Below are 16034 nucleotides of genomic sequence, written 5' to 3'. Positions count from 1 at the left end.
GACTCTACACTGAGGCCTGCTCCCTGGGTAACTGCAGTGTGTGGTGTATTGTACAGACTGTACACTGAGACCTGCTCGCTGGGTAACTGCAGTGTGTGGTGTATTGTACAGACTCTACACTGAGACCTGCTCGCTGGGTCACTGCAGTGTGTGGTGTATTGTACAGACTCTACACTGAGACCTGCTCGCTGGGTAACTGCAGTGTGTGGTGTATTGTACACACTCTACACTGAGACCTGCTCGCTGGGTCACTGCAGTGTGTGGTGTATTGTACAGACTCTACACTGAGACCTGCTCGCTGGGTAACTGCAGTTTGTGGTGTATTGTACAGACTGTACACTGAGACCTGCTCGCTGGGTCACTGCAGTGTGTGGTGTATTGTACAGACTCTACACTGAGGCCTGCTCGCTGGGTAACTGCAGTGTGTGGTGTATTGTACAGACTCTACACTGAGACCTGCTCGCTGGGTAACTGCAGTGTGTGGTGTATTGGTGTCAGCTCGCCCGCCCCTTGACGTTGCTCTAATCTCCCCACAGGTTTATTTTGGACGACTCTGCGATCTATTTGTGTGACAGGTGCAACTCGGACACGGTGGATTTGAAGAAAGGTAAAGCTCGCCCCCAGCGTGCTCGAGGTCGAAGGCCGCTCGATCCCTTTACTCTGTGTTCAACAAGGGGCTCAGACTCCAGGCACGGTCACAATGCAGCCTGCATTCAGCCCTCACTCCCTCCACCTCGCTGCCCCTCACTTCACATCTTACTCTCCTTCTCTCCCTCCCTCGCTCCGCTCTCCTCCCCTCCTTCCCCTCCCTCTCTCACCCCGCTTTCTCCCTCTCCCCTCCTTGCCACAACCCTGCCCGGCTCCAATAATCACCCCATTCCCTCCCACCCACCCGCCTTCTCTGCCCCCCCCGGTCCCTCCCCCCCCCGAATCCCTACCCCCCCGAATCCCTCCCCCCCCCGAATCCCTACCCCCCCGAATCCCTACCCCCCCGAATCCCTACCCCCCCGAATCCCTACCCCCCCGAATCCCTACCCCCCCGAATCCCTACCCCCCCGAATCCCTACCCCCCCGAATCCCTACCCCCCCGAATCCCTACCCCCCCGAATCCCTACCCCCCCGAATCCCTACCCCCCCGAATCCCTACCCCCCCGAATCCCTCCACCACGATCCCCCCCCCCCCCCGATCCAAACCCCCCCGATCCAAACCCCCCCGATCCAAACCCCCCCGATCCAAACCCCCCCGGTCCATCCCCCCCCGATCCATCCCCCCCCCGATCCATCCCCCCCCGATCCATCCCCCCCCGCGATCCATCCCCCCCCCCGATCTATCCCCCCCCCCCGATCTATCCCCCCCCCGATCTATCCCCCCCCCGATCTCTCCCCCCCCGATCCATCCCCCCCCCCGATCCATCCCCCCCCCCGATCCATCCCCCCCCCCCCGATCCACCCCCCCCCCCGATCCATCCCCCCCCCCGATCCATCCTCCCCCCCCCCCCCGATCCATCCCCCCCCCGATCCATCCCCCCCCCCGATCCATCCCCCCCCCCGATCCATCCCCCCCCCCGATCCATCCCCCCCGATCCATCCCCCCGATCCATCCCCCCGATCCATCCCCCCCCGAATCCCTACCCCCCCGAATCCCTCCACCACGATCCCCCCCTCCCCCCGATCCAAACCCCCCCGATCCAAACCCCCCCGATCCATCCCCCCCCCGCGATCCATCCCCCCCCCGCGATCCATCCCCCCCCCGCGATCCATCCCCCCCCCGATCTATCCCCCCCCCGATCTCTCCCCCCCCCGATCTCTTCCCCCCCCCCGATCCATCCCCCCCCGATCCATCCCCCCCCCCCCCCGATCCATCCCCCCCCCCCGATCCATCCCCCCCCCCCCCGACCCATCCCCCCCCCCCGATCCATCCCCCCCGATCCACCCCCCCCCCCGATCCACCCCCCCCGATCCACCCCCCCCCGATCCATCCCCCCCCCGATCCATCTCCCCCCCCCCCCGATCCATCCCCCCCCCCGATCCATCCCCCCCCCCGATCCATCCCCCCCCCCGATCCATCCCCCCCCGATCCATCCCCCCCCCGATCCATCCCCCCCCCGATCCATCCCCCCCCCCGATCCATCCCCCCCCCGATCCATCCCCCCCCCGATCCATCCCCCCCCGATCCATCCCCCCCCCGATCCATCCCCCCCCCCCGATCCATCCCCCCCCCCGATCCATCCCCCCCCCCGATCCATCCCCCCCCCGATCCATCCCCCCCCCCGATCCATCCCCCCCCCGATCCATCCCCCCCCGATCCCTCCCCCCCCGATCCCTCCCCCCCCGATCCCTTCCTCCTCCGATCCCTCGCCCCCCAATCCCTCGCCCCCCCCAATCCCCTCCCCCCCCCGATCCCCTCCCCCCCCGATCCCCTCCCCCCGATCCCCTCCCCCCCGATCCCCTCCCCCCCGATCCCTCTCCCCCCCGAACCCCCTCCCCCCCGAACCCCCTCCCCCGATCCCTCCCCCCCTCGATCCCACCACCCCCCTCGATCCCACCCAAACCCCCCCCCCCGATCCTGCCTCTCAACCCCCCCACGATCCCTCCTCTCTACCCCCAACCCCGATCCCTGCTCTCCCTCCCGCCCCCGATCCCTCATCTTTCCCCCCCCCCCCCGATCCCTCACCCCCCCCCCCCCCCCCGAGATCCCTTTCTCCCCCCTCCCCCCTCTCGCCCCCCCGCCGCCTCTAAACCTGGACCTTCCCAGCCCGCCTATCCCACGCACCCTCCCCCGGGGCCCTCTCTGCCCCCCCCCCCCGGCCCTCTCTTCCCCACCCCCCCGGCCCTCTCTCCCCCCCCCCCCCCCCCCCCCCCCCCCCGGGCACTTTCTGCCCCCCTACCCCTCTGCCCATTCCCGGTTGCTCTGCGCTAACACTGTGCCTCCTCTTCCCGGCCAGATTATGTGTGCGTGCTGGACGTGGATCTGCTGGAACTGGTAATCACCACGTGGAAAGGACAGTCAGGAGGAAAGCTGGTGAGATACATCCTCAGAGTCGGAAAAAATAAACACTCTTCCCCCTCTCCCTTTCAGTCTCTCTTCCCTCTTCCTGTCCTCCCTTTCAGTCTCTCTTCCCTGTTCCTGTCCTCTCTCTCAGTCTCTCTTCCCTCTTCCTGTTGTCCTTTCAGTCTCTCTTCCCTCTTCCTGTCCTCCCTTTCAGTCTCTCTTCCCTCTTCCTGTCGTCCCTTTCAGTCTCTCTTCCGTCCTCCTGCCCTCTCTTTCAGTCTCTCTTCCCTCTTCCTGTCGTCCCTTTCAGTCTCTCTTCCCTCTTCCTGTCCTCCCTTTCAGTCTCTCTTCCCTCTTCCTGTCGTCCCTTTCAGTCTCTCTTCCCTCTTCCTGTCGTCCCTTTCAGTCTCTCTTCCCTCTTCCTGTCCTCCCTTTCAGTCTCTCTTCCGTCTTCCTGCCCTCTCTTTCAGTCTCTCTTCCCTCTTCCTGTCGTCCCTTTCAGTCTCTCTTTCCCTCTTCCTGTCTTCCTGTCGTCCCTTTCAGTCTCTCTTCCCACTTCCTGTCGCCCCTTTCAGTCTCTCTTCCCTCTTCCTATCCTCCCTTTCAGTCTCTCTTCCCTCTTCCTGTCCTCCCTTTCAGTCTCTCTTCCCTCTTCCTGTCGTCCCTTTCAGTCTCTCTTCCCTCTTCCTGTCCTCACTTTCAGTCTCTCTTCCCTCTTCCTGTCGTCCCTTTCAGTCTCTCTTCCGTCCTCCTGCCCTCTCTTTCAGTCTCTCTTCCCTCTTCCTGTCGTCCCTTTCAGTCTCTCTTCCCTCTTCCTGTCCTCCCTTTCAGTCTCTCTTCCCTCTTCCTGTCGTCCCTTTCAGTCTCTCTTCCCTCTTCCTGTCCTCACTTTCAGTCTCTCTTCCCACTTCCTGTCGCCCCTTTCAGTCTCTCTTCCCTCTTCCTATCCTCCCTTTCAGTCTCTCTTCCCTCTTCCCGACCTCCCTTTCAGTCTCTCTTCCCTCTTCCTGTCGTCCCTTTCAGTCTCTCTTCCCTCTTCCCGACCTCCCTTTCAGTCTCTCTTCCCTCTTCCCGACCTCCTTTTCAGTCTCTCTTCCCTCTTCCTGTCGTCACTTTCAGTCTCTCTTCCCTCTTCCTGTCGTCCCTTTCAGTCTCTCTTCCCTCTTCCTGTCGTCCCTTTCAGTCTCTCTTCCCTCTTCCTGTCGCCCCTTTCAGTCTCTCTTCCATCTTCCCGACCTCCCTTTCAGTCTCTCTTCCCTCTTCCTGTCGTCCCTTTCAGTCTCTCTTCCCTCTTCCCGACCTCCCTTTCAGTCTCTCTTCCCTCTTCCTGTCCTCCCTTTCAGTCTCTCTTCCCTCTTCCTGTCGTCCCTTTCAGTCTCTCCCTCTTCCTGTCGCCCCTTTCAGTCTCTCTTCCCTCTTCCTGTCCTCCCTTTCAGTCTCTCTTCCCTCTTCCTGTCGTCTCTTTCAGTCTCTCTTCCCTCTTCCTGTCCTCCCTTTCAGTCTCTCTTCCCTCTTCCTGTCGCCCCTTTCAGTCTCTCTTCCCTCTTCCTGTCGTCCCTTTCAGTCTCTCCCTCTTGTCCTCCCTTTCAGTCTCTCTTTCCCTCTTCCTGTCTTCCTGTCCTCTATTTCAGTCTCTCGTCCCTCTTCCTGTCCTCCCTTTCGGTCTCTCTTCCTGTCCTCTCTTTCAGTCTCTCTTCCCTCTTCCTGTCGTCCCTTTCAGTCTCTCTTCCCTCTTCCTGTCGTCCCTTTCAGTCTCTCTTCCCTCTTCCTGTCGTCCCTTTCAGTCTCTCTTCCCTCTTCCTGTCGTCCCTTTCAGTCTCTCTTCCCTCTTCCTGTCGTCCCTTTCAGTCTCTCTTCCCTCTTCCTGTCGTCCCTTTCAGTCTCTCCCTCTTCCTGTCGTCCCTTTCAGTCTCTCTTCCCTTTTCCTGTCCTCCCTTTCAGTCTCTCGCTCTTCCTGTCGTCCCTTTCAGTCTCTCTTCCCTCTTCCTGTCGCCCCTTTCAGTCTCTCTTCCCTCTTCCTGTCGTCCCTTTCAGTCTCTCTTCCCTCTTCCTGTCGTCCCTTTCAGTCTCTCTTCCCTCTTCCTGTCGCCCCTTTCAGTCTCTCTTCCCTCTTCCTGTCGTCCCTTTCAGTCTCTCTTCCCTCTTCCTGTCCTCCCTTTCAGTCTTTCCCTCTTCCTGTCGTCCCTTTCAGTCTCTCTTCCCTCTTCCTGTCCTCCCTTTCAGTCTCTCTTCCCTCTCCCTGTCCTCCCTTTCAGTCTCTCTTCCCTCTTCCTGTCGTCCCTTTCAGTCTCTCTTCCCTCTTCCTGTCGTCCCTTTCAGTCTCTCTTCCCTCTTCCTGTCGTCCCTTTCAGTCTCTCTTCCCTCTTCCTGTCGTCCCTTTCAGTCTCTCGCTCTTCCTGTCGTCCCTTTCAGTCTCTCGCTCTTCCTGTCGCCCCTTTCAGTCTCTCTTCCCTCTTCCTGTCGTCCCTTTCAGTCTCTCTTCCCTCTTCCTGCCCTCCCTTTCAGTCTCTCTTCCTTCTTCCTGTCGCCCCTTTCAGTCTCTCTTCCCTTTTCCTGTCGCCCCTTTCAGTCTCTCGCTCTTCCTGTCGTCCTTTTCAGTCTCTCGCTCTTCCTGTCGTCCCTCTCAGTCTCTCCCTCTTCCTGTCGTCCTTTTCAGTCTCTCCCTCTTCCTGTCGTCCCTTTCAGTCTCTCTTCCCTTTTCCTGTCGCCCCTTTCAGTCTCTCGCTCTTCCTGTCGTCCTTTTCAGTCTCTCGCTCTTCCTGTCGTCCCTCTCAGTCTCTCCCTCTTCCTGTCGTCCTTTTCAGTCTCTCCCTCTTCCTGTCGTCCCTTTCAGTCTCTCTTTCCCTCTTCCTGTCGTCCCTTTCAGTCTCTCTTCCCTCTTCCTGTCGTCCCTTTCAGTCTCTCTTCCCTCTTCCTGTCGTCCCTTTCAGTCTCTCTTCCCTCTTCCTGTCCTCCCTTTCAGTCTCTCTTCTCTCTTCCTGTCCTCCCTTTCAGTCTCTCTTTCCCTCTTCCTGTCGTCCCTTTCAGTCTCTCTTCCCTCTTCCTGTCGCCCCTTTCAGTCTCTCCCTCTTCCTGTCGCCCCTTTCAGTCTCTCTTCCCTCTTCCTGTCGTCTCTTTCAGTCTCTCCCTCTTCCTGTCGTCCCTTTCAGTCTCTCTTCCCTCTTCCTGTCGTCTCTTTCAGTCTCTCTTCCCTCTTCCTGTCGTCCACTTCAGTCTCTCTTCCCACTTCCTGTCGTCCCTTTCAGTCTCTCGCTCTTCCTGTCGTCCCTTTCAGTCTCTCTTCCCTCTTCCTGTCCTCCCTTTCAGTCTCTCTTCCCTCTTCCTGTCCTCCCTTTCAGTCTCTCTTCCCTCTTCCTGTTGTCTCTTTCAGTCTCTCTTTTCCTCTTCCTGTCCTCCCTTTCAGTCTCTCTTCCCTCTTCCTGTCGTCCCTGTCAGTCTCTCTTCCCTCTTCCTGTCCTCTCTTTCAGTCTCTCTTCCCTCTTCCTGTCCTCCCTTTCAGTCTCTCTTCCCTCTTCCTGTCGTCCCTTTCAGTCTCTCTTCCCTCTTCCTGTCGTCCCTTTCAGTCTCTCCCTCTTCCTGTCGCCCCTTTCAGTCTCTCTTCCCACTTCCTGTCGTCCCTTTCAGTCTCTCGCTCTTCCTGTCGCCCCTTTCAGTCTCTCTTCCCTCTTCCTGTCGTCCCTTTCAGTCTCTCGCTCTTCCTGTCGCCCCTTTCAGTCTCTCCTCCCTCTTCCTGTCGTCCCTTTCAGTCTCTCTTCCCTCTTCCTGTCCTCCCTTTCAGTCTCTCGCTCTTCCTGTCGTCCCTTTCAGTCTCTCTTCCCTCTTCCTGTCGTCCCTTTCAGTCTCTCCCTCTTCCTGTCGCCCCTTTCAGTCTCTCTTCCCTCTTCCTGTCGTCCCTTTCAGTCTCTCGCTCTTCCTGTCGCCCCTTTCAGTCTCTCTTCCCTCTTCCTGTCGTCCCTTTCAGTCTCTCCCTCTTCCTGTCGCCCCTTTCAGTCTCTCTTCCCTCTTCCTGTCGTCCCTTTCAGTCTCTCCCTCTTCCTGTCGCCCCTTTCAGTCTCTCTTCCCTCTTCCTGTCGTCCCTTTCAGTCTCTCCCTCTTCCTGTCGCCCCTTTCAGTCTCTCCTCCCTCTTCCTGTCGTCCCTTTCAGTCTCTCTTTCCCTCTTCCTGTCGTCCCTTTCAGTCTCTCTTCCCACTTCCTGTCGTCCCTTTCAGTCTCTCTTCCCTCTTCCTGTCCTCTCTTTCAGTCTCTCTTCCCTCTTCCTGGCGTCCCTTTCAGTCTCTCTTCCCTCTTCCTGTCCTCCCTTTCAGTCTCACTTCCCTCTTCCTGTCCTCCCTTTCAGTCTCTCTTCCCTCTTCCTGTCCTCCCTTTCAGTCTCTCTTCCCTCTTCCTGTTGTCTCTTTCAGTCTCTCTTCCCTCTTCCTGGCGTCCCTTTCAGTCTCTCTTCCCTCTTCCTGTCGTCCCTTTCAGTCTCTCTTCCCTCTTCCTGTCGTCCCTTTCAGTCTCTCTTCCCACTTCCTGTCGTCCCTTTCAGTCTCTCCCTCTTCCTGTCCTCCCTTTCAGTCTCTCCCTCTTCCTGTCGTCCCTTTCAGTCTCTCCCTCTTCCTGTCGTCCCTTTCAGTCTCTCTTCCCTCTTCCTGTCCTCCCTTTCAGTCTCTCTTCCCTCTTCCTGTCGTCCCTTTCAGTCTCTCCCTCTTCCTGTCGTCCCTTTCAGTCTCTCTTCCCTCTTCCTGTCCTCCCTTTCAGTCTCACTTCCCTCTTCCTGTCGTCCCTTTCAGTCTCTCTTCCCTCTTCCTGTCCTCCCTTCCAGTCTCTCTTCCCTCTTCCTGTCGTCCCTTTCAGTCTCTCTTCCCTCTTCCTGTCCTCCCTTTCAGTCTCTCTTCCCTCTTCCTGTTGTCTCTTTCAGTCTCTCTTTCCCTCTTCCTGTCCTCTCTTTCAGTCTCTCTTCCGTCTTCCTGTCGTCCCTTTCAGTCTCTCCCTCTTCCTGTCGTCTCTTTCAGTCTCTCTTTCCCTCTTCCTGTCGTCCCTTTCAGTCTCTCTTTCCCTCTTCCTGTCGTCTCTTTCAGTCTCTCTTCCCTGTTCCTGTCGTCTATTTCAGTCTCTCCCTCTTCCTGTCGTCCCTTTCAGTCTCTCTTCCCTCTTCCTGTCGTCTCTTTCAGTCTCTCCCTCTTCCTGTCGTCCCTTTCAGTCTCTCTTCCCTCTTCCTGTCCTTCCTTCCATCTCTCTTCCCTCTTCCTGTCCTCCCTTCCAGTCTCTCTTCCCTCTTCCTGTCGTCCCTTTCAGTCTCTCTTCCCTCTTCCTGTCGTCCCTTTCAGTCTCTCTTTCCCTCTTCCTGTCCTCCCTTTCAGTCTCTCTTCCCTCTTCCTGTTGTCTCTTTCAGTCTCACTTTCCCTCTTCCTGTCCTCCCTTTCAGTCTCTCTTCCCTCTTCCTGTCGTCCCTTTCAGTCTCGCTTCCCTTTTCCTGTCCTCCCTTTCAGTCTCTCTTCCTTCTTCCTGTCGCCCCTTTCAGTCTCTCTTTCCCTCTTCCTGTCCTCCCTTTCAGTCTCTGCCTCTTCCTGTCGTCCCTTTCAGTCCCTTTCCCTCTCCCTGTCCTCCCTTTCAGTCTCTCTTCCGCCTTCCTGTCCTCACTTTCAGTCTCTCTTTCCCTCTCCCTGTCCTCCCTTTCAGTCTCTCTTCCGTCTTCCTGTCCTCACTTTCAGTCTCTCTTCCCTCTCCCTGTCCTCCCTTTCAGTCTCTCTTCCGTCTTCCTGTCCTCACTTTCAGTCTCTCTTCCCTCTCCCTGTCCTTCCTTTCAGTCTCTCTTCCGTCTTCCTGTCCTCACTTTCAGTCTCTCTTCCCTCTCCCTGTCCTTCCTTTCAGTCTCTCTTTCCCTCTCCCTGTCCTCCCTTTCAGTCTCTCTTCCGTCTTCCTGTCCTCACTTTCAGTCTCTCTTCCCTCTCCCTGTCCTTCCTTTCAGTCTCTCTTCCGTCTTCCTGTCGTCCCTTTCAGTCTCTCCCTCTTCCTGTCGTCCCTTTCAGTCTCTCTTCCCTCTTCCTGTCGTCCCTTTCAGTCTCTCTTCCCTCTTCCTGTCGTCCATTTCAGTCTCTCTTCCCACTTCCTGTCGTCCCTTTCAGTCTCTCTTCCCTCTTCCTGTCCTCCCTTTCAGTCTCTCGCTCTTCCTGTCGTCCCTTTCAGTCTCTCTTCCGTCTTCCCGACCTCCCTTTCAGTCTCTCTTCCCTCTTCCTGTCGTCCCTTTCAGTCTCTCTTCCGTCTTCCTGTCGTCCCTTTCAGTCTCTCTTCCCTCTTCGTCATCCCTTTCAGTCTCTCTTCTCTCTTCCTGTCGTCCCTTTCAGTCTCTCTTCCCTCTTCCTGTCCTCCCTTTCAGTCTCTCTTTCCCTCTTCCCGAGCTCCCTTTCAGTCTCTCTTCCCTCTTCCTGTCGTCCCTTTCAGTCTCTCTTCCCTCTTCCTGTCGTCTCTTTCAGTCTCTCTTCCCTCTTCCTGTCGTCCATTTCAGTCTCTCTTCCCTCTTCCTGTCCTCCCTTTCAGTCTCTCTTCCCTCTTCCTGTCGTCTCTTTCAGTCTCTCGCTCTTCCTGTCGTCCCTTTCAGTCTCTCTTCCCTCTTCCTGTCGTCTCTTTCAGTCTCTCTTCCCTCTTCCTGTCGTCCATTTCAGTCTCTCTTCCCTCTTCCTGTCGTCTCTTTCAGTCTCTCACTCTTCCTGTCGTCCCTTTCAGTCTCTCTTCCCTCTTCCTGTTGTCTCTTTCAGTCTCTCTTTCCCTCTTCCTGTCGTCCCTTTCAGTCTCTCTTCCCTCTTCCTGTCGTCCCTTTCAGTCTCTCTTCCCTTTTCCTGTCCTCTCTTTCAGTCTCTCTTCCCTCTTCCTGTCGCCCCTTTCAGTCTCTCTTCCCTCTTCCTGTCGTCCCTTTCAGTCTCTCTTCCCTCTTCCTGTCGCCCCTTTCAGTCTCTCTTCCCTCTTCCTGTCGTCCCTTTCAGTCTCTCGCTCTTCCTGTCGTCCCTTTCAGTCTCTCTTCCCTCTTCCTGTCGTCCCTTTCAGTCTCTCGCTCTTCCTGTCGTCCCTTTCAGTCTCTCTTCCTTCTTCCTGTCGCCCCTTTCAGTCTCTCTTCCCTCTTCCTGTCCTCCCTTTCAGTCTCTCTTCCCTCTTCCTGTCCTCCCTTTCAGTCTCTCTTCCCTCTTCCTGTCGTCCCTTTCAGTCTCTCTTCCCTCTTCCTGTCCTCTCTTTCAGTCTCTCTTCCCTCTTCCTGTCCTCCCTTTCAGTCTCTCTTCCCTCTTCCTGTCGCCCCTTTCAGTCTCTCTTCCCTCTTCCTGTCCTCCCTTTCAGTCTCTCTTCCCTCTTCCTGTCCTCCTTTTCAGTCTCTCTTCCCTCTTCCTGTCGTCCCTTTCAGTCTCTCTTCCCTCTTCCTGTCCTCTCTTTCAGTCTCTCTTCCCTCTTCCTGTCCTCCCTTTCAGTCTCTCTTCCCTCTTCCTGTCGTCCCTTTCAGTCTCTCTTCTCTCTTCCTGTCGTCCCTTTCAGTCTCTCTTCACTCTTCCTGTCGTCCCTTTCAGTCTCTCTTCCCTCTTCCTGTCCTCCCTTTCAGTCTCTCTTCCGTCTTCCTGTCCTCCCTTTCAGTCTCTCTTCCCTCTTCCTGTCCTCCCTTTCAGTCTCTCTTTCCCTCTCCCCGAGCTCCCTTTCAGTCTCTCTTCACTCTTCCTGTCCTCTCTTTCAGTCTCTCTTCCCTCTTCCTGTCCTCCCTTTCAGTCTCTGTTCCGTCTTCCTGCCCTCCCTTTCAGTCTCTCTTCCCTCTTCCTGTCGCCTCTTTCAGTCTCTCCCTCTTCCTGTCGTCCCTTTCAGTCTCTCTTCCCTCTTCCTGTCGTCCCTTTCTGTCTCTCTTCCCTCTTCCTGTCCTCTCTTTCAGTCTCTCTTCCCTCTTCCTGTCGTCCCTTTCAGTCTCTCTTCCCTCTTCCTGTCGTCCCTTTCAGTCTCTCTTCCCTCTTCCTGTCCTCCCTTTCAGTCTCTCTTCCCTCTTCCTGTCCTCCCTTTCAGTCTCTCCCTCTTCCTGTCGTCCCTTTCAGTCTCTCTTCCCTCTTCCTGTCCTCCCTGTCAGTCTCTCTTCCCTCTTCCTGCCCTCCCTTTCAGTCTTTCTTCCCTCTTCCTGTCCTCCCTTTCGGTCTCTCTTCCTGCCCTCCCTTTCAGTCTCTCTTCCCTCTTCCTGTCCTCCCTTTCAGTCTTTCTTCCCTCTTCCTGTCGTCCCTTTCAGTCTCTCTTCCCTCTTCCTGTCGCCCCTTTCAGTCTCTCTTTCCCTTTTCCTGTCCTCCCTTTCAGTCTCTCTTTCCCTCTTCCTGTCCTCCCTTTCAGTCTCTCTTCCCTCTTCCTGTCGTCTCTTTCAGTCTCTCTTTCCCTCTTCCTGTCCTCCCTTTCAGTCTCTCTCCCCTCTTCCTGTCGTCGCTTTCAGTCTCTCTTTCCCTCTTCCTGTCCTCCCCTTCAGTCTCTCTTCCCTCTTCCTGTCGCCCCTTTCAGTCTCTCTTTCCCTTTTCCTGTCGTCCTTTTCAGTCTCTCCCTCTTCCTGTCGTCCCTTTCAGTCTCTCTTCCCACTTCCTGTCGCCCCTTTCAGTCTCTCTTCCCTCTTCCTGTCGTCCCTTTCAGTCTCTCTTTCCCTCTTCCTATCCTCCCTTTCAGTCTCTCTTTCCCTCTTCCTGTCGTCCTATTCAGTCTCTCCCTCTTCCTGTCGTCCCTTTCAGTCTCTCTTCCCTCTTCCTGTTGTCTCTTTCAGTCTCTCTTTCCCTCTTCCTGTCGCCCCTTTAAGTCTCTCTTCCCTCTTCCTGTCGTCCCTTTCAGTCTCTCTTTCCCTCTTCCTATCCTCCCTTTCAGTCTCTCTTTCCCTCTTCCTATCCTCCCTTTCAGTCTCTCTTTCCCTCTTCCTGTCGTCCCTTTCAGTCTCTCTTCCCTCTTCCTGTCGTCCCTTTCAGTCTCTCTTTCCCTCTTCCTATCCTCCCTTTCAGTCTCTCTTCCCTCTTCCTGTCGTCCCTTTCAGTCTCTCTTTCCCTCTTCCTGTCCTCCCTTTCAGTCTCTCTTTCCCTCTTCCTGTTGTCTCTTTCAATCTCTCTTTCCCTCTTCCTGTCGTCTCTTTCAGTCTCTCCCTCTTCCTGTCGTCTCTTTCAGTTTCTCTTCCCTCTTCCTCTCCTCCCTTTCAGTCTCGCTTTCCCTCTTCCTGTCGTCCCTTTCAGTCTCTCTTCCCTCGTCCTGGTGTCCCTTTCAGTCTCTCTTTCCCTCTTCCTGTCTTCCTGTCCTCTATTTCAGTCTCTCGTCCCTCTTCCTGTCCTCCCTTTCAATCTCTCTTCCTGTCCTCCCTTCCAGTCTCACTTCCCTCTTCCTGTCGTCCCTTTCAGTCTCTCTTCCCTCTTCCTGTCGTCCCTTTCAGTCTCTCTCCCTCTTCCTGTCTTCCCTTTCAGTCTCTCTTTCCCTGTTTTACCCACCTCAAGTGTTTTGTTTCTTCCTCCCACACTACCAGAAGGATGTGGAGGCTTTAGAGAGGGTGCAGAAGAGATTTACCAGAATGTTGCCTGCTATGGAGGGCATTAGCTATGAGGAGCGGTTGAATAAACTCGGTTTGTTCTCACTGGAACGAAGGAGGTTGAGGGGAGACCTGATAGAGGTTTACAAAATTATGAGGGGCAGAGACAGAGTGGATAGTCAGAGGCTTTTCCCCAGGGTAGAGGGGTCAATTACTAGGGGGCATAGGTTTAAGGTGAGAGGGGCAAGGTTTAGAGTAGATGTACGAGGCAAGTTTTTTACGCAGAGGGTAGTGGGTGCCTGGAACTCGCTACTGGAGGAGGTGGTGGAAGCAGGGACGATAGTGACATTTAAGGGGCATCTTGACAAATACATGAATAGGATGGGAATAGAGGGATACGGACCCAGGAAGTGTAGAAGATTGTAGTTTAGTCGGGCAGTATGGTCGGCACGGGCTTGGAGGGCCGAAGGGCCTGTTCCTGTGCTGTACATTTCTTTGTTCTTTGTTCTCCCCGTTGTCTGTGTGTATATGGGAATGTGTATGTGTATATGTGTGTGTGTCAGTGTATATGTGTCCATGTATATGTGTGTGTCCGTGTATGTGTCCCCCCCGTGTATATGTGTGTGTCCGTGTATATGTGTGTGTCCATGTGTATGTGTGTGTCCATGTCGATGTGTGTGTCCGTGTATGTGTGTGTCCGTGTATATGTGTGTGTCCGTGTGTATGTGTGTGTCCGTGTGTATGTGTGTGTCCGTGCATATGTGTGTGTCCATGTCGATGTGTGTGTCCGTGTATGTGTGTCCGTGTGTATGTGTGTGTCCGTGTGTATATGTGTGTGTCCATGTCGATGTGTGTGTCCGTGTATGTGTGTCCGTGTGTATGTGTGTGTCCGTGTATATGTGTGTGTCCATGTCGATGTGTGTGTGTCTGTATGTGGCTGCATGTGCCTGTGTCTATATGTATGGTGGGCTGGTTTAGCTCAGTGGACAGGACAGCTGGATCGTGATGCAGAGCGAGGCCGACAGCGTGGGTTCAATTCCCCGCACCGGAGGTTATTCATGAAGGCCCCGCGTTGCCCCTCGCCTGAGGTGTGGTGACCTCGGGTTAAACCAGTCAGCTCTCCCCCTCAAAGGGGGGTCTCTCCTCTCTGGGCACCTGGGGCGACACTGACTTTACCGTTTTCCTGTATGTTTGAGAGAGTGTTTAATTAGAAATAAAATAAAATATTGGGGTTTCTGTCCAGTATCCGAGTCACCTCGTATTGTGGCGTTTAATTTCTTTTTTTTAAATTAAATATTTTATTGAAAATTTTTGGTCAACCAACACAGTACATTGTGCATCCTTTACACAACATTGTAACAACACAAATAACAATGACCTATTTTATAAACAGAAAATGAATAAATAATAAATAACAAAAATGAAAACTAGCCCTAATTGGCAACTGCCTTGTCACAAGTAACACTCTCCAAAAATATAATTTAACAGTCCAATATATAATTATCTGTAGCAACGACCTATACATACTATACAGTATATATTAACAACCCTGAGAGTCCTTCTGGTTCCTCCTCTCCCCCCCCCCCCCCCGATCCTGGGCTGCTGCTGCTGCCTTCTTTTTTCCATTCCGTCTATCTTTCTGCGAGGTATTCGACGAACGGTTGCCACCGCCTGGTGAACCCTTGAGCCGACCCCCTTAGGACGAACTTAAACTGCTCTAGCTTTATAAACCCCGCCATGTCATTTATCCAGGTCTCCACCCCCGGGGGCTTGGCTTCTTTCCACATTAGCAATATCCTGCGCCGGGCTACTAGGGACTCAAAGGCCAAAACATCGGCCTCTCTCGCCTCCTGCACTCCCGGCTCTTGTGCAACCCCAAATATAGCCAACCCCCAGCTTGGTTCGACCCGGACTCCTACTACTTTTGAAAGCACCTTTGTCACCCCCATTCAAAACCCCTGTAGTGCCGGGCATGACCAAAACATATGGGTATGATTCGCTGGGCTTCTCGAGCACCTCGCACACCTATCCTCCACCCCAAAAAATTTACTGAGCCGTGCTCCAGTCATATGTGCCCTGTGTAATACCTTAAACTGAATCAGGCTTAGCCTGGCACACGAGGACGACGAGTTTACCCTGCTTAGGGCATCTGCCCACAGCCCCTCCTCGATCTCCTCCCCCAGCTCTTCTTCCCATTTCCCTTTTAGTTCATCTACCATAGTCTCCCCTTCGTCCCTCATTTCCCTATATATATCTGACACCTTACCATCCCCCACCCATGTCTTTGAGATCACTCTGTCCTGCACCTCTTGTGTCGGGAGCTGCGGGAATTCCCTCACCTGTTGCCTCGCAAAAGCCCTCAGTTGCATATACCTGAATGCATTCCCTTGGGGCAACCCATATTTCTCGGTCAGCGCTCCCAGACTCGCGAACTTCCCATCCACAAACAGATCTTTCAGTTGCGTTATTCCTGCTCTTTGCCACATTCCATATCCCCCATCCATTCCCCCCGGGGCAAACCTATGGTTGTTTCTTATCGGGGACCCCCCCAAGGCTCCAGTCTTTCCCCTATGCCGTCTCCACTGTCCCCAAATCTTCAGTGTAGCCACCACCACCGGGCTTGTGGTGTAGTTCCTCGGTGAGAACGGCAATGGGGCTGTCACCATAGCCTGTAGGCTAGTCCCCCTACAGGACGCCCTCTCTAATCTCTTCCACGCCGCTCCCTCCTCCTCTCCCATCCACTTACTCACCATTGAAATATTAGCGGCCCAATAATACTCACTTAGGCTCGGTAGTGCCAGCCCCCCCTATCCCTGCTACGCTGTAAGAATCCCTTCCTCACTCTCGGGGTCTTCCCGGCCCACACAAAACCCATGATGCTCTTTTCAATCCTTTTAAAAAAAAAAAGCCTTCGTAATCACCACCGGGAGGCACTGAAACACAAAGAGGAATCTCGGGAGGACCACCATCTTAACCGCCTGCACCCTCCCTGCCATTGACAGGGATACCATATCCCATCTCTTGAAATCCTCCTCCATCTGTTCCACCAACCGCGTTAAATTTAACCTATGCAATGTGCCCCAATTCTTAGCTATCTGGATCCCCAGGTAACGAAAGTCCCTTGTTACCTTCCTCAACGGTAGGTCCTCTATTTCTCTACTCTGCTCCCCTGGATGCACCACAAACAACTCACTCTTTCCCATGTTCAATTTATACCCTGAAAAATCCCCAAACTCCCCAAGTATCCGCATTATTTCTGGCATCCCCTCCGCCGGGTCCGCCACGTATAGTAGCAAATCGTCCGCATACAAAGATACCCGGTGCTCTTCTCCTCCCCTAAGTACTCCCCTCCACTTCTTGGAACCCCTCAACGCTATCGCCAGGGGCTCAATCGCCAGTGCAAACAATAATGGGGACAGAGGGCATCCCTGCCTTGTCCCTCTATGGAGCCGAAAATATGCAGATCCCCGTCCATTCGTGACCACGCTCGCCACTGGGGCCCTATACAACAGCTGCACCCATCTAACATACCCCTCTCCAAAACTAAATCTCCTCAACACCTC

General features: G+C 55.1%; 1 protein-coding gene across 1 annotated transcript in view; it reads left to right on the top strand.

Moving 5' to 3' along the window:
* The window catches only part of atg2a (autophagy related 2A), a 152492-nt gene that overhangs the window by 55225 nt on the left and 81233 nt on the right, over positions 1 to 16034 (top strand). Inside the window, exons 9-10 of the mRNA XM_072489455.1 lie at positions 537 to 607; positions 2946 to 3022. Coding sequence (XP_072345556.1) covers positions 537 to 607; positions 2946 to 3022 — 148 coding nt within the window. The remainder of the gene's footprint in view (positions 1 to 536; positions 608 to 2945; positions 3023 to 16034) is intronic.

This window comes from Scyliorhinus torazame, chromosome 24, assembly GCF_047496885.1.
Source record: "Scyliorhinus torazame isolate Kashiwa2021f chromosome 24, sScyTor2.1, whole genome shotgun sequence".
In the NCBI taxonomy this organism is placed as follows: Eukaryota; Metazoa; Chordata; class Chondrichthyes; order Carcharhiniformes; family Scyliorhinidae; genus Scyliorhinus; species Scyliorhinus torazame.
This window is presented reverse-complemented; position numbering and strand designations above follow the sequence as displayed.